The sequence below is a fragment of the Gastrolobium bilobum genome, unplaced genomic scaffold (assembly GCF_033153095.1).
Source record: "Gastrolobium bilobum isolate Gb01-03AN ecotype WA unplaced genomic scaffold, APGP_CSIRO_Gbil_v1 utg25739, whole genome shotgun sequence".
NCBI lineage: Eukaryota > Viridiplantae > Streptophyta > Magnoliopsida > Fabales > Fabaceae > Gastrolobium > Gastrolobium bilobum.
The window spans coordinates 181,130-205,643 of NW_026896155.1; the positions used below are offsets into that span (position 1 = coordinate 181,130).

Consider the following 24,514-nt stretch of genomic DNA (forward strand, 5'->3'; position numbering starts at 1 on the left):
CTATGGTCCCATCAATTTTTTTTTAAAAAAAAAAAACAGAGAAAAGGTTTGGCATTAGATTTTGATGAATATACAAAAATGATTTAACTTCTCCTCTCAAAGGAGAAGTTTAAATCCCAAAAGAGACCTAAAAATTTTATGTCCGAAAATCATGATTTTTTAAAAATATGGTAAAAAAGTCACTTTTCCGACAATGTTATCAAAAAATTATTTGATAGGTTAAAATATTACCGAAATTTTGTTTCAAAAAAAATGTAAATTTTTACAAATACCTGAAATTCCAAGAATACCTCTTTTTTTGCGGTATTCTTAGATGGGATTTTGGAAGAAAATTGTAAATCCCAAGAAAATCAAATTCCAAGAAAAAAATTCAGAAATCTTATATCAAACGTGGATAAATAGAATTACCACTATCACTTTTTCGAAAATCTCAAAAAATTCTCCCTACCAAACACCCCCTAAGGGTTTGTTTGATAGTATAAACTTATATTATATATTATGATATTTTTAATTATTTGGGTCTACTATATATAATATAAACTTATACAACAGAACCCGTTAATACATAATAATAATGTATAGCTTAATCAGGTCTAAGAGGGTAGGATTAGGCCTAATAAGTGATTGATATATTAACAATTTAACATTGTTAACCAGTTCAATTCTTAATAATTAATATATTATTTCAATATTAATATATTAAAATAAAAATTATTTTTAAAAATACTGGAGATTCTTATTTTTATAAAAATTAATATATATTTTTGGACACATCGATCAATAGATTTTTATAAAAGTTAATATCATATAACATATTTGTAATAATTATATAAATTCTTTATTAAATGATATTTTTGTTAAAAATATTTATTTTTATCCTATAAAGTATTATACAGTGCATTATCAAACACTGAATAATATTAGGGTTCGCTTTTTCTGCAGTTACTGCAGATAAGTTATCTGCAGTAAGCCAATATGACGTCGTTTTGGGACAGAAATCATGGTATTTTTATAATTTTAATTTATTTCAGTGTTATAATAGTCTTTATATTTATAATTTTTTAAGATTTCAATACCAAAACGACGTCGTTTTGAGAATAAATGCAGATAACTTATCTGCATTAACTGCAGAAACATTTTTCCCATAATATTATCTTATACAATATCACGTCAAATGTTGGATAGTATTAAAATTTAATAAGGTCTTATACAATCAGACTTTATACTATCAAACTTTATTTTATACTGTACACCAAACATGTCCTAAGTTTAATTAAAGACCCGTACAAGGCAATCTCAAATAGTCTAAGGAGGTGTATTGGATTGAGATTTCAAAGTATTTAAATGGATTATTTTTGGACAAATAAATCCGTTGGTAATCGATTAGGATTTTAATGGATTGAAAAAAAGTCATGAAGTATTCGATTAGGATTTTAAAGGATTATTTTAGAATCCGTCAAAATCTATTAGTATTCAATCAGGATTTTAAACAATGGAATCACAATCTCTATCGCTAATAAGGAGAGAACCTAATTTGATTCCCCTTAAATACATATTTAAAAAGGGACAAAGAACTTTGACTGTAAGAATTAGTCTGATAATCAGTTAAAGAATTAAAATTTATAGATACACTCAATCATTAACTCATCCTAAGGAGATAATTAAATTTGATATAAAAAAAAAATCATCTTATCCCTGTCCCCATGAAATGGTTAAAAATGACCGGTTTTTGAGATATCACAACTAGAATATTAATGGTTTTTATTTTTATTTTTCAAAGTTTACCAATCCGTGACCTGCCTAATGGAATATTCGGAGAACTGTAGACATCTACCCAATCATTGGAGATTGTTCATGGAAGTATGTGCTTAACAAATAACAGGAAACTATATACTATGGGCTTAAGTTCTAGGATATCATTAATTCGTCAATAAACAATATGTACAAATTCATAAATTTAGGGATGTATTGAATTAAGATTTTAAAAATTTATTTTTGGATTTAAAATTTTATATATTTTAAAATTTTATTTAAAAATGTAATGATTTTAAAGATTTTTTTAAAAAATGAAAAATATTATATCTACAATCTTTTTTTTTTACAATCTTTTTTATGGTTGTTGGATCAAAATTAAATCAATAATTCTCACTTAGTATCATTTTATAACGTTGATTGAATTTTCATCCAACAACCATAAAGTGGTTGTAAAAAATTATAAGATTAAAAAAATATTATAATTAAAATTTTATAAGATTATATTTAAAAAATTCATTATTAGAATTTATAAAATTTGAAAAGATAATATAAATTTATAAAATTTTATTGACATGGGGAGCAAACGCAACCAACAAAAAAAAAGGTTTAAACCAGATTCAATAGCAAAAAGGAATTAGATACATCAGCTGTGTCTAAATTAAGTGCCTTAGCCTAGGGGGAATAATGGCAAACGAATGCAACCCTTTTCCGTTGTCGAAAGTTGATTTTGTCAACCAGCACAGTAAATTTGCCAATTATATAAATTTTTAGGTTACATTAAAAGTTACTGAATAAAAAATATAACAAAGAAATGCAATTATAATAATAATAATAAAAATAAAATCTAATATAATTTTTTCAACAGTTTAATGTAATTTCATGTCCTCCTAAGTAATATTAAAAGTTATACTAAGCCTCCACACATTAACATATTCTTGTTGTTGCTCCCGAGTTTGAATATTATGTTCACAATTATCTTCTTCAACTGAAATTAGAGTATTGCAAATGCTAACACAAGTTATGCTTATGTTTTAAATGAAAATGGAAGCATTGACTTAAAAATTATGAACTACGATTTTAAAAATATCAAATTTCCTCTCAATTACATTTCTAGCAAAAATTGAACAATTCATTTGTATTTTGAGGATTATTATCATATCTTGTAAAATCTTGCAAATGATAACACGAATTGTTGTGGGAAAGAAAAACAATTGAGAAATTTTAAGAAATTTCAAGAGTTAGGGTGAAATTGTGAAAATGGGATAGTATTATACCTCCCACTTAAAAGTCACACAAAATTTATACTAATAAAAAATCTATTGAAATCACCGTTTTAAATATCAAAATATTTTGTATTCCTTATTTAAAATCTTGATTGTATATCATTGAATTCGGGAACCATCTAAAAAAATTAAATGTCCCGATTAAATACCACATGACTTTGTTAGATTAATTAAAAAAATTAATTAAAAATCAATGAATTTTTTATTCAAAAATAATTATTTAAAATCTTAATTGAATACATACCTTAAATTAGTTTCTTCTTTTCATATTTTTTTATGATTTGATATGGATGTGAGGAATGTGGCTTCTATACTCAAAAAGGAAGTGGATTGAGTACTATGAATTTTTTGGAAAAGCCATTTTCTTGTTTTTAAATTAACATTTTCTTGCAAGCTTTGATATAAGAAGAGATTAAGGATAAATAAAGATAACACATTTCTTATGAACTAGCACAAATATATAATCAATGCTAGCATATATAAGATATCTAATAAAGAGTTACATTTATATAATTTAAAGAGTAAAGGTTGAGAGAAATGTCATCATGCTCTTGTCACCACCATTGAGACCTACGTTCAATTGCTAACTGCTCAATAATTCTTCAATGTTGGTCAAGCTTCATGGGTGTTTGAAGAACCTTTATAACCTCCAAGTTTTTCAGGTGCTTGAAAACCTTACAACTACTAAGTTTATGTGCACTTGGTAATCTTACAACTTCAACCAAATTTACGGGTATTTGGTAATCTTCACAACCTTTGGATCTCTCTATGCCTAATCACTCAACTTCAATATAAGAGCGGTATATGAATGGATTTACATTTTTTGAGTGTGGATAATACAAATTGAAACATTATAGGTGTACGAATTTTTACACAAGCTCGAGAATGTGTGATCATCGAAGGAGATTGAAAAATATGTAAATGATTATCAAAATACTCTAAAAATATGCAGAAGAAATGTAACAATGATGCCTAAAATATTTTAGAGCCATTAGAAATGCTTTTATAATGTTTATATTAAAAACTAGTCGTTTATAGCTGATGTACAGTTATTGTCTAAAAAGTATTTGTTTGCTTCTTTGCATACAAAAAGTATTATATTACTTTTCAGAAAGTATTGTATTGCTTTTCAAAAAGTAATATATTGCTTTTTCTGACAAAAGCTATATTATGCAACAAACTTAGTCCTATTCCATTATAAATGACTCAAACCACTCTATAAACATGTTCTTGATTTCGAAAATTATTTTGGAGTTATCAAACATGTCAAAATCATTTTCCATGAATTTTTCAAATCATTTCCAAGAATTAAAACATCATGAAATATGATTTATGAAAAAACATATTATATTTGAGCTCATTAATGCAAATTAACATATACCCCTTACATATATGTCTAAGTTCTACAAGTATAAGCTAAATAAAGTTTTGGACTTCGTTTCATGTCTCGAGCCTTGGAAATTGGTTCTTTTCTCAAGCTTAATGTTTTGACTTATCTAGCAATACTTGATACTATGTTGGACTTGATTCTCTTTTATCAAGACTTGTCACATTAACTTATCTTAAAGATTGTCTATGGTTTATTGCAATTGATCTTAGTTTTGCTCTTCTTTTTCTTCATTACTTTTTTTTTTTTTGGTAATTACATGGGGCTAAGCCCCACAAACAGACACAAAACAAACCAGAAAAGAAAAACAGCAACACGAAAAGAAACAAAACAAAACAGAACAGTAAAGAAAGACCAAGTAAGGGTCTTTAACAGCAAATAGCAGCAGGCATCCTAAATCCTGGATCCAGCAAGTCAGCAGCCAGTAAGTTGATTAGCTCAGAATGAGGAGATGAGATTGTGGTGAGACCAAAGGAATCATCCAAAGCCTTCTTCGCAATCCAATCAGCACAGCAGTTGCAAGACCTTGACACATGTTTCAACAAGACAGACCAATCTTTGTTTATAGCGGCTCAAATCTTAGCTACCAAGAGGAGCTTTCGAGTATCATTACCAGAAGCGGTAAGAAGGCTAATAGCTTGAGCAGAATCTGATTCCAAGATAATATTCTTCCTTACTTATTGCTCTTGATTTGCCATCTCAATTCTCTTGGTTTGTTCTTCTTGCTTTGTTGTCATTAAGGCTCTTCTCTTTTTGTTGTTGTCTCTTTGTTATTATCAAAATATATATTCTATCTACAATCTCTTCCTTTTTTATGATGAAAAACTGAAAATTGAAAAAATGTAAGTATACCAAATATTATCTAACAATACATACTAATATAGTAATACTTCCCTTCAATTTATGCATGGTTTGAAAACATTATATTTATATTTGTCAAAGTTAAGCATTTTAAACCAACATAACCAATATAAATGTATACGGTTAGAAAATATAATTTTCTTAATTTTTATATTTTCTATGGACTGTATTAAATCAATGAGATAGATGATAATTTTCGCCACAAATTTGTAATATATACTTGCATGCATAATTTAAAATCACAACAAAATCTTCGTAATTGCATAGAAAGATATATAAAATATTAGATCAAACAATACTCTTTTATGTAGAAGTTCTAATTAGTAATTGGGAATTGAACTGGGCTTCGTTTTTTTTGTGTGGGTAATTCCTAATAATTTATTTAGAAAAATAATTTCATTTTTTTTCTTTTTTGAACTTGGAGTCTTTTGAAGAAAATATATATAAACTTATGAAAGATAAAAAAATATCTATTCGTATATATTAAATTAGGAGGGAGATATTTTTATTACCAAATTTTTTCACTACCACTTTACTAGCTATTTAATCACGGATCAATATTTTTTCTTTCTTCATAAACTTTTCAACATTCTCTATCTGATCCAATGGTATTTAGATAGATAGTAAGTTGGTAGTGAAAAATTTTAGTAATAAAAATATTCTCTTCTGAAATTAGAATAACACTTTTTTAATCTTTTAATTTATTATTCTTTCATGAATTATATGTCATTTTTAATTTATTTAAATTAAAAAATATTCCTGCAAGTTACAAAATAGCTGTTAATTTAAGAAATAATATCTTAATTAATTGATTTAAACCAGTTAATAACTTGTTCAAACATTAAATCGCCAATTCAGAATTAAACTTGTTTAATCCGGATCTAAGAAAAAGTTGGTGAGTAATTCGGAAAAAATTAGTTTTGAAACGTGGCAACATCTGATTGGCTTGTCATTCAGTCTCAGTCGATGAGGAGGTCCTTCTCTTTGGTTTCATCGGATAAATACCCTCCCACCCAACCCTTGTGTTGTTTCTCTCTCTATCTCTTTGTCTCAGTCTCTCTCTCTACAAGGGAATTTCAGAAAAGAACCCTAGAAGCAAATCTCAAAATCCCTCATATATTAATGGTACTGGTATGCAAAGTCACTTCCTTTTCTCTATTCTCCATAAATATGACCCTTTTTCTTTGGTTTCTTCTTGCTGATGGGAGGGGCAGCTCTCAAATTATGCCTCACTTGTTATGCCCTTCTCTTCTCACCATTCTAATAACTGAAATTGACCCCATATAGCAAAAAGGATCTGTCTTTTTGGTATGTTACTTTCCCTATTGCATTCTTTCCTGTGTGTTCTGTCTCTGATTTTTTTTTTTTAACTGTTAATTTTCATATTGGTTTTTTTTTTCTTTTTTCTTTTTTAAGAAAAAAAAGAAAGAAATAGTTTTGCTCATTGTTTTTCTTTTGCCATTGAGATGCAAGGTCTGATTGTAAACGTTGAGGCATTTTTTTATTCCCTACATGGCCGATTTGATTTGTATATCTTTTTATTAAAAAAAAAATGTATATATTTGAGTATTTAATTGGATTTGTTGAAATTTCTCTTTTGAGCATTGGATAAATATAAAGTTCTTTTTCTTTTCTTCATGTCTGTTTTGACCTAACCTCCCTTCCTTCCTATTTTACTTTTATATTGATATTTGGCGAATTCAGATGTGTAAAACTAATTGGAAAATTGGGTGTGACATTGCCCGATTTTGTGTAAAGGGTCCCAATTAAATTTCTTGCTGGCTGTGGCCTCCATGTCTTAATGGCAATGTTCATTTCGTATGCATCTCACCTTAAACCCTAACTAAACCAAACCACTCCTGTTTAATCCCGATTAGCAATGATGGGGGTGCAGCAATCCTTGTACTAGTCTTACCCTCACATATTTGCAAAGAGGCTATTTTCCGGATTTGAACTCGTGACCTTTTAGTCATGAAAGCCCTATTTTCTTAGTTTAAACCCTATGAAGTATGTTTTAATCAAAAAGAAATTATCCTTAAAGTCAGTAACCTTAAAATCCTCTGAATGTCCTTGAGTATCTGTGTGCAAACTATGCAGCCATCTAGTTCCATTTTGAGATTATTGTGTGAACGTGCAGGTATTAATGACAAAAGCTTGAGTCAATCATGTCAGAAGGTGCAGAAATTGATGAGCGTGTGGACTTTGATGAGGAAAATTACATGGAAGAAATGGATGATGATGATGTTGAAGAACATGTAGATGATGATGGAGTGGATGGAAGTGGTGATGAAAATGTTAAAGAACATGAATATGAAGACTCAGCCGTAGTGGATGGTGGGAAAGATGAAATAGATAGAAGTGACATTGCTACTGAGTCTGTAGAGGATGGGCAAAATCCATCTTTCATGGATGAAGAAGAGAAACAGAAGCATGATGAACTTCTTGCCCTTCCTCCTCATGGCTCAGAAGTATTTATTGGTGGACTTCCTCGGGATGTATGTGAAGATGATTTGAGGGAATTGTGCGAGCCTATAGGTGATATTTTTGAGGTCAGAACTGTTATGTATCACATTTATGATACTGAAGACTTCTTCATTTGGCAGGTGGGAGAGAAAAGTTAAGATCATTGACTAAGAAGTTGATTTTTTGTTTTTCAGGTGCGATTAATGAAGGATAGGGACACTGGAGAAGGCAAGGGTTATGCTTTTGTTGCTTTTAAAACAAAAAAAGCTGCACAAAAGGCCATTGAAGAGTTACACAATAAGGAATTTAAGGTATTCACAGTACTTGACAACAGTAACATTTTCAGAGTGCTTTTTGCCTTGTATGTTCTGTTGATGAATAGTTTTAATTAATTTCAAGATTTTTCTTTATGTCAGAGTAAAACTTTAAGGTGTTCACTATCTGAGACAAAACAAAGATTGTTTATTGGTAATGTTCCAAAAAATTTGACTGAGGATGAGTTTAGGAAAGCAGTTGAGGGTATTGGTCCTGGCGTTGAAAACATTGAGCTCATAAAGGTTCAGTCTTCGAACTAGTCTTTGCTGCTATGTTATATTGCAAGGCCTTCCTTTTTAGTGCCATTTCATTTTGTTTATTACAGGACCCTCAGAATCCAAGCAGGAATCGTGGCTTTGCGTTTGTCTTATATTACAACAATGCATGTGCTGATTATTCACGGCAAAAAATGTCAACTGCAAGTTTCAAGCTGGATGGTAATACCCCAACTGTCACATGGGCAGATCCAAAGAATTCATCTGATCATTCTGCTTCTTCACAGGTAATTTCCTGGACGAAGGTGGAATGATGTTAAAGTGGTTGTGGATTGTTTTCACCTAATGGTTAAGTGTTTGATTGAATATTTATAACTAAATGATCCTTGTTTTACCCCCTCCCCCTCCTTTTCTTTTTTCCCTGTTTCTTTGTAACTGGAGGGTTTCTTGTCATCTCTATACCATAATTGTCAGCCCTGGATAGCAGTGTGGAACGGCTAATTCCAAAAACACTATAGTGGTAGTGTATAGCAGGATGACTGCACTGTATCATAGATTATATATACAAGATAAGTAATTTATACTATACACATGTAAATGGTCAAAAAGAAAAAAATAACCCAAAATTAAAATCATATTCATCATTTATAATCAAAAGTCATAGAGACATAATTTAGACTTTAGACACAATAACCATAAAATCTAAGGCAAGTTTAGACACACAATGATTATAAATCTAAGGCATAATTAACAAGTCAATAATAGAGGGCTTTGAAGTGCAAATTACACAACACGAAAAAAAAGAAGGCAGAAAAGAGGATATGCGAAAACAGTTAAGAGGCAGGATAGAGTGGAGAGTGGAGACCATGTATTTGACAAAATGAGTGGGAGTGGGGAGGCTCTGTGATGTGTACAAAGAAATTGGTGGTCCTAAATCCTTCAAAGTTAACACTAGAAGATCTTAAAATAGGTAGTTAGTATATTATTTATAGACAGGACAGCAGTTACATAGGCAGGAGTGCAGGACAATTGTTATGTAGACAGTTTCTTATTTTCTTTTTAGTTATGGTCAGTTATTGTTTTGTATTAAGAGGACAATTTCCTCAATTAGGAGTGTGGATTTGTAATTTAGGAAGAATAAGGCTGAGATTAATTTCTCAGAGAAGGAGAATGCTCCTTGGGAGAGGATTTCCCTCTTGTCACACTTATCTGTATAATCGATAAATTAAAGTTTCATATTCTGTTGATTCACTTGACTGGAGTTCGTCTCTGCTGTTTCTTTGGTTAAAATTCCAGGATCATAACACTCTGGGTTGAACCCTAAGGGGAATGAGGGGCAAAACAGAATAGACCAAACAATTCTTAGAAACTAGGTGGGACACACAGAAATGAGGTCCAAGTGTGGTTTTTACCTGCCTGATGAAGTAGGGGCTGTAATTTGCCCAGATTTGGAGCTGCGACAGCTACAACACAAAAACAAGATACAATGGCTTGTGAATTGTGGGGAGGCCCTGTGATGTGTTGCTGGCGTGATTGACTACCCTGCTCTATACTTTATTTTCTCCTTTGTCTTCTAGCAATAGAATCAAACTCCTAAAACATCTATATATAAACAAAAGTGCCGGGTACAACACTATAGACGGCCAATCTACTTCCTCCCATGGGTATCAATGAGACAATCAGAATTCTGTAGTACATCTGTGGAGCATATATTTCAGTCTGATTCTGTCTATTTTTTATATGAACGAAATTCTGATTCAACCATAAAAAATAATGAACTAATCATAAAGCTGCATTTGCAGCTGCATTAGTGGATATTAATGATGTATTTGTTTTGTTTTTAAAGCTGTATGCACCACATTTAGCCATTATTAATTACTGTTGCTGCTAGTGTTAATTGATATTGTTCTTACAAACTGTCTTTTGGGCATTCTCAGGTTAAAGCTCTTTATGTGAAAAATATACCCGAGAATACTACTACTGAACAACTGAAGGAACTATTTAATCGTCATGGAGAAGTAACAAAAGTGGTCATGCCACCTGGCAAAGCTGGAGGGAAGCGTGATTTTGGTTTCATTCATTATGCAGAGAGGTCAAGTGCATTAAAGGCTATAAAAGATACGGAGAAATATGAAATTGATGGTACTTCTTCTGCACAATATAAAGTTATAAATTGGTGTTGTCTCTGCAAGTCTGTCTCCTTCTTCCTGTTTTTGTGTTCAAGTGACTTTCTATTAGAAAAGTAATAAGGGGTTGAAACCAACTTATCCATAAATAATTTTGCCTAGAGGATCATAATCTTAAAAGTATTATCAGCCTTATCTGTCAAGCATGTTTATATTTGAAAAGATTCATCATGTTTACCTAGATATCTGTAATGGATTTGAACCGCAGGCCAATTACTTGAGGTTGTTCTTGCCAAGCCTCAAACCGAGAAAAAATCTGATGGAGGTTATGCCTACAATCCTGGACTTCATCCAAACCTTCATCCACCTCCTGTGTATGGTGCTGGTTATCCTGGAAATCTTTATGGCTCTTTAGGGGGTGGATATGGTGTTGCAGCTGGTTTTCAACAGGTATTTAATGACTTACAACTGACATTTACAGTCTGATGTGTTTGGTTCTTCATTTATTTGACTTGATGTGTTCTTCTTTCTAATATGTTTGGAATTTGCATCTTATGGATCCGCATGTATGAACAGCCAGTGATATATGGTAGGGGTCCAATGCCGGCAGGAATGCAGATGGTTCCAATGGTATTACCAGATGGTCAAATTGGCTATGTTCTGTAAGTTGTTTTATGAACGTGATTTCATTTCCCTATAGACATAATACTTTTGTTCAACATTTATTAATATTTGGGGATATTCTGCAGTCAACAACCTGGGGTACAGATGCCGGCTCCCCGACCACGCCGGGGCAATGGTCCAAGTGGTCAGCCAGGACGAGCCGGAGGTAGTGGCAATGATGAGGGCAATCGTGGTAAAAGGTACCGACCCTACTAGTTGTACAAGGTAGCTAGCTACATGTGATGTTGCAAATGTCACTTGACCCTTTTGTTCGAAACAAAATCTCCTCTCCTTCGCTATCCAAGTTAGTAAAAAAAAGAAGTTAACATAAAGAATATTATTAGAAAGTCTCGATAGGATATGGCGTCTACTGCTGTTGGATGAATCACAGTTATGTAATTGTCCATCAATTCAGCTTGTACTGCTGCTTGGTTTTTTTATTTATTTTTTCCTTTGTTGACTACAGTAGTAAATGCTATTTGGTTTGACTGTTTTGTTACTCGTACTCAGTACCTTTTATGTTCAATGATAGCCTCAATGCATTTTGCTAGCATTAGATATAGCGGTGTTAGTGCTACTTAATTGCACTTAAACATCAATTTTTTTTTTTTTTTTTTTTTTAATTTTTTCACCAGATCAATTATCCGACTAGTCCGGGTGACAAAACTTTATCAAAATTTTAATTTACTTAAGATTATTTGTTAAGTTGGAACAACTTCTGTGAGTTAATCTACTTGCTTGGTGATATAGAAAACATCATTGTTATGTCAATGTGGCAATGCAAAACGTAATATCAATGGAGCAAAACAAGAATTTAATTTTGTAGCTACAAAATTAGTTCATCACGGCCTAGTTTGTACAATATTATGAAGTTTTTTTGTTTTATTGGGAAGTACAATATATCTTTCGTGAAAAAAAAAATGTGTTACAATAATGTGTGAGAATAGAAGTGACAATTCGGGTTTATATGATATGAAATGAATTTTGATATGATTATGATTTATTTATATTGTGGGTTGACTTGTCACGATATAAATAATGTGTCTATCAATAACATAGCACAAATAATTTGTAAAAAAAAAAAATTAATGTGGGTTAATTTTGTGTATTTGTTAATTGACACGAGATATGATATGAACCTTTTTATGTTAGTTTTTGTCAATACATGACATGAATTTTAAAGCAAGGCAACTTAACATGAATTTGAATTTGTCGTGTTATGTTCGTGTATATTTGTGTCATGTGAGTGGTCATATTGAAAATTATCTTCCCAGTAGAGATATTTTAAGGATATATTTAATATTAAAAATCATTTGTACATCTTCACCTATCAGTTTAATTTTTTATGATTCAATGGCACATTAATGCTTTTCTATTTTTATTTAGCACTACATATTGTAAGTAATTAAGAGGATATATTAAGAAGATATATCACTAATCTTTAAGAATAATTATATATTCTTCTATTGAATCCTTGATTCCTTGTAGTATATCTAAATTACTTAAAAAAAAAATATTAAATACTTTTTAATTTCTGGAGGCGTTAATTCATCCCATTTTTTATTTTCTTTTATTTGTATCGCTTTGGCAAAACGTTGTTTTCATGTTATTTATGTTTTTAAGAAAAAAGTGTTGTTTTTTTTTTTTTTACGAAATCAGTATCATTTATTGTGAGGTTTGTAACTTGTAATGACCAGCAATGACTAGCAAAGTTAATTTGAGGTTTGTAACTTGTAAGGATTACCTTCTATGCAAGGATAACAATCTTTTTAAAAATTAATGAAGTATTAGTTATATGGGGTAGAATATTGTAACAATCAACTAGTATTACTATCAATCAATTTCACCGTTAGATAGATTATGTTGATCCAACAGTTATATTTATTTTCATCTTTATATTTATTCACATTAAATATGAAGAATCATAACCATACAAAGGTGAAAATAAATATAAAGTATTAAATTCTTCATATTTGGTTATTTTTTAAGACAGTGTGATGAAGCTTAAGAGTCTCAAAAATTCTTCATCAACTCCTTTGAATAAGGAACAAGTTGACTCTGCTATTGAACTGCTAGCAGTTTGGTTCTATGAGTCATGTGGGTCTGTGCCTTTCTCCACCCTTGAAAACCTCAAGTTTCAAGCCTTTCTTACCCAACTGGGTTTGCCAGCAACAACCTTGAGACGTGAGATATCATGTTGTTCTAGACTTGTGGATAGGTTCGGTTTGGCTAAGGCAGAGTCAGAAGCTAGAATAAGAGATTCACTGTTTTTCCAAGTACAATGTGATGGTTGGAAGAGAAAGTATTGGTGTTGTGGGGGAGGAGATGGTTTGGTGAAGTTCTCGGTGAATCTTCCAAAAGGGACTAATGTGTTCCAAAAGGTTGTGTTTACTGGTGGGGGAGTGTTGTCATCCAAAATATGCAGAGGAGATATTGTGGGAGACAGTGACAAGAGTTAGTGGAAGTGTTGTGCAGAGATGTGTGGGAACTATTGCAGGCAAGTCTAAGACCAAAGCATTGATCATCACTGTTTATTAAAAAATAGCCAAAGCACACAAAAGTCTTCAAGCAATCATCACTGTGTATGGCCATGTATACTCTCCCACGTAAGTACTTCCAGCTGCCTTTTTTCTTCAAGTTTTAGGGGGGGAGGGCGACGGCCCACCCTAGTCCGCCTCTGCTCATGACCCTGTTAGTAAATGGGCTGTCGTTTTGTTGTCCCTCATTATGATGTGGTTGAAGGTTCTCACTTTGTCTAGGCCCATTACCATCACCCCGACCATTTCCTTGACCTCGGCCATTGTTGTGTACTTCATCTTGACCGTCTCGTCCATTTTGTCCGTTGTCAGCACCTCTACCATAGTTATTTTCTCGGTTCTGGGCTTCAGAGCCATTCCGACTGCGGCTCTCGGCGTGACTGTGCTAATTATTCATGTTATGGTCTATTAGCCTATTTTCCAAGACCTCCATCCTCTGAGCGTCCAATCGTTGTTGGGCTAAGAACTGATTCTCCATCCTTCGCAAGATGGCATTGAGGGCGGTTTGGGCAGTGTGATTGTCCGCGTCGGGTTGTGCTTCTCATTGAGGTGGACACGACTGGTTCGTAGCCTGGTTCCCTTGATTTTTGGATGACGCCGAATCTGATTCAGTGTCGCTAACATATACCTCTTCCAGCACTGGTTGCTGGCCACCCTGGTCATCCATGAAGGGCGGCAGCGATGGAAAATTGTTTGTGGCACTGCGAGTATGTACAATTGCTAGGTGGGAATCGAAATTTATCGATTTTCCACATACGACGCCAATGTTCGATCCGGGTAGACCGTGAATGTTCACCTAATAGGTGATAGCTCAATATTAGTGTTAATTACCAAGAGACAAGAGGTATACATTGTAATCCTTGTGTCAACTACACGAAGGAGATTTCATTTATATATTAAACTAAGTAAGAAATACACACACATATATATAATGTGGGACTTCTATACTATGTACAGCAACACTCCCCCTTAAGCTGGAGCATATTGATCGTATGCACCAAGCTTGTGACATATCTGGTCTATCCTAGGTCCTCTCAAAGACTTAGTAAATACATCAGCTAATTGATCATTTGAGGTTACAAAACGAGTGACTATATCTCCTGAGAGAACCTTTTCCCTAAGGAAATGACAATCTATCTCAATGTGCTTAGTCCTTTCATGAAACACTGGATTTGAAGCAATATGCAAAGCAGCTTGATTATCACAAATGAGAGATGTTGGTCCAGTGTCTCCAAACTTGAGTTCCTTCAGTAGCTGTTTTAACCATATGAGTTCACAGGTAGCTGTGGCCATGGAGCGATATTCTGCTTCAGCACTTGATCTAGCAACTACACTTTGCTTCTTACTTCTCCAGGAAATCAAGTTATCTCCAACGAATACACAATACCCAGAAGTGGATCTTCTATCAATAGGAGAACCTGCCCAATCAGCATCTGAGTATCCTACAACTCTGGTATGACCTTTGTTTTCATAGAGAAGACCTTTGCCAGGAGCAGTCTTGATGTACTTGAGGATACGGATTACTGCATTCCAGTGATCTTCACAAGGAGAATTCAAGAACTGACTTACTACACTGACTGCAAAGGAAATGTCTGGTCGAGTAACTGTTAGATAGTTCAGTTTCCCAACCAATCTTCTATACCTTTCTGGATCAGAAAATAGCTCCCCCTGATTTGGTAAAAGCTTGACATTTGGATCCATAGGAGTATCGACGGGCTTAGCATTCAACAATGTTGTTTCCTCAAGAATATCCATAGCATATTTTCTCTGTGATAGTACAATGCCATCTTTGGATTGGGCCACTTCTATCCCTAAGAAATATCGGAGTCTTCCAAGGTCCTTTGTTTGAAAATGATGGCACAAATGTTGTTTTATCTGAGTTATGCCATGAGTATCATTACCTGTAATGACGATATCATCAACATATACTACCAAATAAATAGAACCTGAATCAGAGTGTCTGTAAAAGACTGAGTGATCAGCCTCACTTCGAGTCATGCCAAACTGCTGTACAACAGTGCTAAACCTTCCAAACCAAGCCCGGGGAGACTGCTTGAGACCATACAAGGATTTTCAGAGACGACAAACTAGGTTAGACTCCCCCTGAGCAACAAACCCAGGAGGTTGCTCCATATAAACCTCTTCCCGCAGATCACCATGGAGGAAAGCATTCTTTATGTCCAGCTGATACATAGGCCAGTGATGAATGGCTGCCATAGTAATAAAGAGGCGAACAGAAGTCATTTTCGCCACGGAGAAAATGTGTCACCATAGTCAAGGCCAAATATCTGAGTATAACCTTTAGCCACCAAGCGGGCTTTAAGACGGTCCACCTGACCATCCGGACCAACTTTAACCGTGTATATCCATCGACAGCCAACAACAGACTTCCCAGAGGGAAGGGGAACCAGATCCCAGGTACCATTGCTCTGAAGTGCACTCATCTCATCAATCATGGCCTGTCGCCAACCAGAATGTGATAACGCCTCACCTGTAGTCTTAGGAACAGATACAGAAGAAAGAGAAGAGAGACAAGCAAAATGGGATGGTGAAAGACGATGATAACTCAAATTTATTAAATACCTGGGAAGGGGACGAGAATCACTAGTACCTTTCCGGAGTGCAATGGGCACATCAATGTTAGACGGAAGGATCGGAGCTGCCGGAGGAGATGATGACGGAAGTGAGTCCACAGGAGCCTCAGTAACAATAGGGGCAGACTCGGGGCGGGGGGGGGGGGGCAGGGTCCTGGGGAACAGGGGGACGTTGCCGACGATGATAGACCTGGAGGGGGGAACAGGGGCGGGAACAGGGACAGGGACATCTAAAGAAGGAGGTGGTGAAGGTACATAGTGAACTGAAACAGGTGGTAAAGGTAGCTGAGTAGCAACAGAATCACTGGGATGGGAGGAGGAGTCAAAGAATGGAATAGACTCAAAGAATGTAACATCTGCCGAGACAAAGTAACGATGAAGACTGGGAGAGTAACAACGATAACCCTTTTGTGAGCGAGGGTAACCCAAGAAAATACATTTATGTGACTTAGCAGATAACTTGTCAAGACCAGGACTGAGATTGTGGACAAAACAAGTAGAACCAAAGATGTGAGGAGTGAGTGGGTACAAAGGTTGATGGGGAAATAACACAGAATGTGGTACCTGGTTATTAAGTACGGAGGAAGGCATGCGATTAATGAGATAACAAGCTGTGAGGACAACATCGCCCCAATACTGGAAGGGGATATAACTATGTAATAAAAGTGTCCGAGCGGTCTCAATTAGGTGAAGGTTCTTGCGTTCAGCAATCCCATTTTGTTGAGGGGTGTGTGAACAAGATGTCTGGTGAAGGATGCCGTGAGATGCAAAGAAGGTTTGAAACTGATGAGACAAATATTCACGAGCATTATCACTACGAAAAATGCGAATCGAAACACCAAATTGAGTAAGGATTTCATTAAAGAACTTGTTGAAAATAGAAAACAATTCAGACCGATTTTTCATTAAAAATAACCAAGTACATCGAGAATAATCATCAATGAAAGTTACAAAAAATCTGTACCCCATAGTGGAAACGGTACGACTAGGACCCCAAATATCGGAGTGAACTAAAGCAAAAGGAGACGAAGACCGACGACTGACACGATCGGGAAATGAACTACGAGTGTGTTTCCCTAACTGACACGACTCACAAGACAAACTAGATAAATTTGAGAAACGTGGGACCAGCTTCTGGAGCTTAGCAAGACTTGGATGACCCAAATGAGCGTGGATAGTAAGCGGAGAATCCACAACAGAGCACACTGGAACAGAAGTTGAAAGCTGATAAAGGCCATTGGACTCAGATCCGACGCCAAGTGTCCTCCGCGAGCTCCGATCCTACAAAATGACAGACTCTTTAGTGAACGAAATAATACAGTCAAGGGATTGAGTCAAGCGACTAATGGAAATAAGATTGAAAGGAGAACGAGGAACATAAAGCACATTCTCAATAGAAATAGAAGGAAAAAAGAGAACAGTGCCAATCCCTTGGGACTGAACCAGTGACCCATTAGCCATAGTGATACTGGCAGGGGACTAGACGTACAGAGAGAGGTAAATAAAGACTTATTACCAGAAATATGGTCAGATGCACCAGAATTGAGAATCCATGGACCAAGAGAGGGCGAGTGAGAAACACCAGCAAAGGAATTACCCGTGTGTACACCAGAGGCAGTGGTACCAGGTGGCTGTGATCCAGCAATCAAAGCAGAGTCCGAGGCAGGAACAGTAGTCTGAGCAAAATGAGCGGAGCGAGGAGGGCGACCGTGAAGATCCCAGCAACGATCAATAGTATGGCCCGGCTTGTTGCAATGAGTGCAGAGAAAACGTCTCGTAGAGGGTTTGCGTCCACGTGCAAAACCCTTGGAGACAAGGGCAGATGGGTCAATTGAAGAGGGAGCAGATACTGCAGGTTCCATAGCAGTCTTAGGTGGAATGCGAAGCAACGTAGACCAAACAGAGTCCAGCGATGGAACAATAGTAGAACCCAAGATCTGATCCCGGTTGACAGAGTATTCCGAGGGCAAACCATAAAGAGCCATGAGCATGAAGAACGTGCTGTGTTGCTCAAGTTCTTTAGCAGGATCTGCAGCAGGCGGCAACAGTTCATTGAAATCATGAAGGAGGCCCTGAACTTTTCCCAAGTAAGCAGACATAGAGACATCAAGTCGGTGAGCAGCAATAGTAGTGATCAAATTTTGACAAACGCCATAGAGTCGCTGAGTGTCATTAGTAAAAAGTGACTTGGCCTGACGCCAAACAGACTCACAAGTGACATGAGCACGAAAAATCTGCTTCAAGGACGAGTGGATGGTAGACTTGATGATGCTACATAACTGAGCATCAACCTTTTTCCAATGAGGGCGTACATCTACCGAGATGGACTCAGCCTTAGTAATGAGATGGTCAATGTAGTCATGTCCATCAAGCCAAAGTCGGAGATCAGAAGCCCAAGAATCATAATTGGAGCCATCCAACTTGTCGACGTGCAGCAGAACATTAACATAATTAGAAAAAACAGGCGGGTCAGCCTTTTGAGAACCCTTGGATGCATCGTGGGGTGACAAATCAGCCATGGGTTACCTGAAACAAAAATGAACAGCAACGAAAAGCAAAGAAACGTGTGTGAATAGTGACCAGCAAGGGAAAAGACACCGTAGGAAGCCGAAACGAAGTCGAAACAACAAAGTGAGGACAGATCCAAGTGCGCAAGGAGAAGACGAAGGGAACCGTGGTGGTCCGACGACCAACCGGAGTGGGACGCGCCGCTGCAACAAAACGGGTTGCAGCCGGTTTTTGACGCGCGTGAGAGCGCGTGTAAGAGGATCTGAGGATGGGTCCTGGACAGAAAGGAGCGCCTTCTCGTGGAGATCAGATCGATATGGGTTTCACCGGAAAAATTGCCGGAAAAGTCGCCGGAGATGGTGGTGGACAGTGGTGCCTAATGGCGGCAGTGATCAGACAGGTCCGTAAACGATATATGGAAGCCGGAAACTGACATAATTTTTTTTTTTACTCAGCAGACAGTGGTCCACCGGAAAAAAACGCGGATTAGGATTCCTCTTGTTAGGCTCTAGATACCATGTTAATTACCAAGAGACAAGAGGTATACATTGTAATCCTTGTGTCAACTACACGAAGGAGATTTTATTTATATATTAAACTAAGTAAGAAATACACACACATATACACAATGTGGGACTTCTATACTATGTACAGCAACAATTAGATTTGTACGCTTACGGATATTTATGAGAGAGATTCTGCAAGGATGCGAAACTAAAGATACGGCATTAGTCAAGGTGTGAGATATGTGCACAATGATGACAGAAGTAAAGACAAGCCAAAAAGTGTGTACCTGATGGATATGATTCCTATTTATAATGAGTTATCTGGTTGGACCTTCACCTAGTCTATTATAAGGTTGTTGTGAGACCTTATCTTGTTGCAATTGAGTCTTTTATCATCCTATCCATCATTAATATACTGTTAAGTTGTTGAGTTATGAACCTTATATTCTGGTCCATAACTATTTGTTGTCTGGGCCTAATGGCAGGTTTGATCACGAATGAACCATCCAAAGGAGTATGTTTCAGCCTTATAACAAGATTCATGGTTAATCCGTTTGGAGCGATACAAAAATATGTTAAATTGAGCAGTTGCCCTGGTGGGTCCTTAATTATTAAAAAAAAAAAAGAGAAAAGAAAAGAAAGAAGATATTTTGACCTTCACATTTCATACGTTATGCTTTTTTGTATTTCATGTTACTGCAATTGAGTTATTTAATGATGCCGGTTAAAATTAATGAACCGAGTCCATTTTTATTTTTGTCTGATTCAATTTTAACAATTGAATTTTTACTTACGAGTTCTAGAACAAACTTAAAAGGTCATAAGTCAAGAACATATTAGAGTGGAGATTATAAGAGAACATGATCCGGATCATATATGAGATATTGATGTTCTTGGAGAATTTTCTCATTTTCTGAAGATAAAATAATTGTTTAGAAAATGAAATTTTTGTTAGTTCAATGGAAAAGGTTAAAAAATTTGCATGTATGAAATAAAATTCTAGTTTTTTGTTTTAAAAAAAGTCAAATCTTGTAATTCTGCGCAATCATATAGGTATTTTAGATTTTTTGTGAGTCTTAAAAAAAAAAAAAGCTCGATTAACATAACTTATATCACGGGGATATGAATAAATATGAGCGGAGTCAAAAAATTTATAAGGGTAAACGTAAAGACTAATTTTATTTAATGGTTAAATAACATATAATTTAAATAAAAATAAAAATAAAAAACGGTTATAGTTGAGCAGTCATAATAGCCCCTATTCCCCGTCAGAGTATAATCTTTTTAGTGCAACACCACTACATGATACGAAGAAATTATCACAAAAAGTATTATGAATGAGTGCCTAATACTTCAGTTATTTGAAATTTTCCCATCACCAAATTTGTAACAAAGTCTTTATAGCAATGAACATTTCTCCTTATATTACCCCGCATTGAAATTATATTTGAAACACAGAAGAGTAAATCGAATATTACCTTTTAAGTTATAAGAAATTTTATTGATACTTATTTATGTTCAATTATATTATCCCGAGTCTCAGCATGTAATCAAAAAGAAAAAAACTAGATTGTACTCAAATCTCTTTGGGAAACTATCATTTTTAAAAGTTATTTTGAGCCACTGAATAAAGATCATGAAATATTTTGATAAGTACAAATTTAAAGTTGAAGGAATTATATGCCCTAAGTTTTGTAGGATCTATTTTTTTTCTCCTATCAAACATTTAAACCAGACTCTCCCAACTAACATATGTTCCAGCTTTAGCCAAACATAATGCCTTCCATCAACCAGTGCATAGCTCTAGCATCTGCAGTATAATAAAAGAATTAATTAGTCAGAAGAATCATTGAACAAATGAAACTGATAAGGCTAATATGGTGTGTCCTTCCATGGCATAAAAGCACATATCAGGGGGAGATAGAGGAAGAGGGTACCTTGATTCTTCACTATTTTTCTTCAGGATGCCATACTATGTCTTGCAACCCTGATGAAAAGTTTTTGTAGAACTGCATACAAATCAAAGAATAAGGTTAGCATCAATCAACAACAGCACTGACATATTTACATGATGTCATTGTTCTTTCCTTAAAATATGTTGAGATATATAAAATCATTAATGTAACCTCACCCAAAAGCTTAAGCTTTTGGGTTGAATTGGTTATTTACATGGTATCAAAGCCTCGTGTCCCGGGTTAGATCCTCGCCGCCCCCCACTTTCTTTCAAGTGGAATTTATTTGTTCGCACAGGTAGGTGGGCCTGTGCATTGTCCACCCTTCAAGCCCAATGGGCTCTCGTGTGAGGGGGCGTGTTGAGATATATAAAATCATTAATGTAACCTCACCCAAAAGCTTAAGCTTTTGGGTTGAATTGGTTATTTACATGGTATCAAAGCCTCGGTGTACCGAGTTCGATTCTCACCGCTCCCCACTTTCTTTCTAGTGGAATTTCTTTCTTCGCACAGGTAGGTGGGTCTGTGCATTGTCCACTCTTCAAGCCCAGTGAGCTCTCGTGTGAGGAGACGTATATCTCAACAAAAATACAAAGGAAATGAAAGAGACTTTGAGGCATTCACTTGATAACAGAACTAGAAACATTGGTTCTTATCTCAGTAGTAGTAAGAGATCAAAATAAGTTCCAAAAATGAATAGATTTCTTTTCTTGTTCCACAATAACAACAAAATCAGAATTAAAATGTTCACTTGCCTTATGAAACTCTAGTGTGTCACCCCCAGTCTTTCGCAGCTCAACCATGTGCAAAGAGGGAGCCACTTCGAAAACCTGTAACCATAGCAACCAGTTGTACCAATCATCTCCGGTCAGAGCAAACAAATTGTAAGCAACCATTGAAAATGTATTGCAAACTTTTTTTGACAATTTCAGTTGTCAAGTAATTGAAGCTTGAAAGGCTCCATTCCTCATCAACAAGAGTGAAATCTATGTGACACATTGAATTAGGTATAACCAAGAGTCAAGCTCCTACGGTGAGGAAAAATCCTTGCCTCATAAGTCAAAACAATACACTATTTTAGTGCATGAAGTTGATTAAATAAATATAATGAAAAATACACTATTTTAGTGCATGAAGTTGATTAAATAAATATAATGAAAATTTGCCATGCGTTTTAATCCAAAATATTCAACCAGTAGCTACAGTTGGGTTTCAGCATTTTCCACTCTTAGAGACAAGGACTAGAATTTATTATTCGGGAATAAATATGGGAATAATAGAATAAAAATTAAAACTATCATTCGTAGCCACAAACAATTCTAAAGTTAATTCTTTGTGACTAAAAAGTCGAATCCACAAAGAACCTCTTTATAGATATGTCATGGTAATGCAGCGTACAAAGATTGTCTTCATCCCCACTCTCACTAGTCGGGGTTTAATTGGGAGTAATTTACCCACAAACAATACAAACACAAAAGGCCTGCAACCATAAAGGAACCAGACAGTACCTCAGTAGCCACTGAAAGGTGACCCTTCCTTCCGGTTTTATCACCTTGCAGCTTCATCTGCAGAATTTTAAACCAGATAAGTATGAGTAATCTATAACATTAAAAGTTCAAAGCGTTCACCTTCTTTACAAAAGACTAATCACGCCAAAGATACTTCTTGGCAAATAAATAATGCAGACTAGTATGTGTAATTAATGCATAGACATATGTTATTACCTTATAATTTCGCTTGTGAACATTAAAGCCCAGAGGCTTGGCAGCTTCCTCAATTTTAGACATAATTTCATTTGCAGGGCGCTGTGACGTAAAATGTGTTTCCCGCTTTACAATCCCCTATGGAGTTGAGTTAAAATAAAATGGACAAACAAGCATCATTGTCCAGAAAGAATAATCATGTTCATTATCAATCTTTGTTAGCCAATTACCAAAAAAACAAACAAACTGAATTTAGATAAGGCTCCTAATTAAACATAAATCAACCAAAAATTGATCCAAACATCACATACTTCACAATTTTTCATGTGACTTGTAATTTGAATAAAACCTTTATAATGCATAACATTTTAATATGATGAAAGCACAAACTACTTTTTACATACTGTCTGCTTCTCAAATAAGCTGTCAAGATTGAAGCTTTGCGACCTAGAAATGAGCTCAAAAGCATTCATAGACTCGGGTTTCTCTTTTCTCTCTGTCACGAGATTTTCCTACATATCAAAGAGAATAAATAAATTACACATTGAGAAGAGCTTCCACAGACCCTTTCTTGCATTTCTAAATTATAGTAAGTAAATCTTTTAATGAGAGAAAATAAGTAAAATTTTTACATGTTGACTACACAGGATTATTGTAAAAAACAAGTCCCCGAGAGGAGTTACTTTAAAAAGAAGCAATGGCCTAAAGACATTGAATAGAAATATTGTAAGAAACACCATACCTTAGAATCATTGAAAGCAGCAGCTACATCATCTACATTTACATCCTCTTCCTCTGTAAAAGATGCTGGCTTGTATCCTTTTTTGAACCATTCATCTTCTAAGATTTCAGGAATTTTTATCCTCTGCAAAAAGCAACCCATATTAAAAGAGAAAAGTATATGCTTACAGCAGGATATTCTTTAACCACATAAGAGATATTGAAGGTTAAATAACAGGATTAGTAATACCACAAACAGAATCAGACAACTACAAGAGTAAGGGCCCAAGTAGGAAAACAAATACATGTAAAAGTTGAAAGTTTTCAGTTCAGAACTCACGGTAAGAGGGTTTGGGTCAAGAATACAGTTCAGTAGTTTCTTTGCCTCAGGTGAAAACCAAGATGGACATGCGAAATCAGCCTTGCTAATCTGAAATATATGTTCAGATTTTCACCCCCCATTACCATAATGACATAAGAAACTTTTCTTTCACTCTTTATTCTCAAGGAGTATATTCTGCAATCACTTACTTTCTTGTACAGTGCCATTTGATTTGGCTCATCAAACGGCAAGTAACCAGCCATAAGTACAAAGAGAATGACTCCACAAGACCAAATATCAGATGCAGAACCAACATAACCTCTATCATTAAGCACCTGAAACAAATGGCACACCACAAATAACATTTAAGCTTGTGGAATAATTTTAGTGAGACACTAGAAAGAGTTCCATTATGTCAACTAATACCAGATGTTTTCAATACTTAACAGTTCTTATGGCCAAATGAAAAGACTTAGTTATAACCTTGAACAAGTGCACTAAATCAGAAATCTATAACATGCACATATGCCTATTGTACGACAGATATCGTCTTACCTGCTGTGAGTACGATTTAGTCCAAAATCTGAAACTTTAAGAACACCAT

General features: G+C 34.9%; 2 protein-coding genes across 4 annotated transcripts; one reads left to right on the plus strand and one right to left on the minus strand.

The window, feature by feature from the left end:
* Nucleotides 1-6,328: 6,328 nt before the first annotated feature.
* Nucleotides 6,329-11,627, plus strand: LOC133298053 (heterogeneous nuclear ribonucleoprotein Q). Of its 3 annotated transcripts, none has more exons than XM_061497292.1 (9): nt 6,329-6,417; nt 7,424-7,835; nt 7,944-8,060; nt 8,166-8,306; nt 8,390-8,566; nt 10,217-10,421; nt 10,674-10,855; nt 10,982-11,067; nt 11,155-11,627. In XM_061497292.1, exons 2-9 carry the CDS (start codon nt 7,452-7,454, stop codon nt 11,282-11,284), a joined length of 1,422 nt encoding a protein of 473 aa, XP_061353276.1. In that variant the 5' UTR covers nt 6,329-6,417; nt 7,424-7,451; the 3' UTR covers nt 11,285-11,627. The 3 variants fall into 3 exon arrangements, with proteins under 3 accessions (XP_061353276.1, XP_061353277.1, XP_061353275.1); XM_061497293.1 differs by having other exon boundaries at nt 6,333-6,411; XM_061497291.1 differs by having other exon boundaries at nt 6,336-6,594.
* A 9,167-nt stretch (nt 11,628-20,794) lies between these two features.
* LOC133298059 (CBL-interacting serine/threonine-protein kinase 9-like) lies at nt 20,795-24,262 on the minus strand. Its single transcript, XM_061497300.1, has 9 exons — nt 24,120-24,262; nt 23,929-24,018; nt 23,611-23,733; nt 23,273-23,380; nt 22,890-23,006; nt 22,674-22,730; nt 21,921-21,995; nt 21,151-21,222; nt 20,795-21,023 (listed from the first exon to the last, which is right to left on the minus strand). The coding sequence occupies exons 1-8, from the start codon at nt 24,171-24,173 to the stop codon at nt 21,163-21,165; spliced, it is 684 nt and encodes a 227-aa protein (XP_061353284.1). The 5' UTR covers nt 24,174-24,262; the 3' UTR covers nt 20,795-21,023; nt 21,151-21,162.
* Nucleotides 24,263-24,514: the final 252 nt, after the last annotated feature.

Bases quoted from the DNA above. Each gene is read 5' to 3' on its own strand.
- LOC133298059 (XM_061497300.1), bottom strand. From the start codon at position 24,173: ATGGCTGGTTACTTGCCGTTTGATGAGCCAAATCAAATGGCACTGTAC. The intron at 23,007-23,272 runs GTATGTAAAAAG...TCAACTCCATAG, and splicing joins GCTTATTTGAGAAGCAGACA to GGGATTGTAAAGCGGGAAAC. The intron at 21,223-21,920 runs GCAAGTGAACAT...ATTTGTATGCAG, and splicing joins ACACACTAGAGTTTCATAAG to TTCTACAAAAACTTTTCATC.
- LOC133298053 (XM_061497292.1), top strand. From the start codon at position 7,452: ATGTCAGAAGGTGCAGAAATTGATGAGCGTGTGGACTTTGATGAGGAA. The intron at 8,567-10,216 runs GTAATTTCCTGG...GGGCATTCTCAG, and splicing joins ATCATTCTGCTTCTTCACAG to GTTAAAGCTCTTTATGTGAA. The intron at 10,422-10,673 runs GTACTTCTTCTG...TTTGAACCGCAG, and splicing joins GGAGAAATATGAAATTGATG to GCCAATTACTTGAGGTTGTT.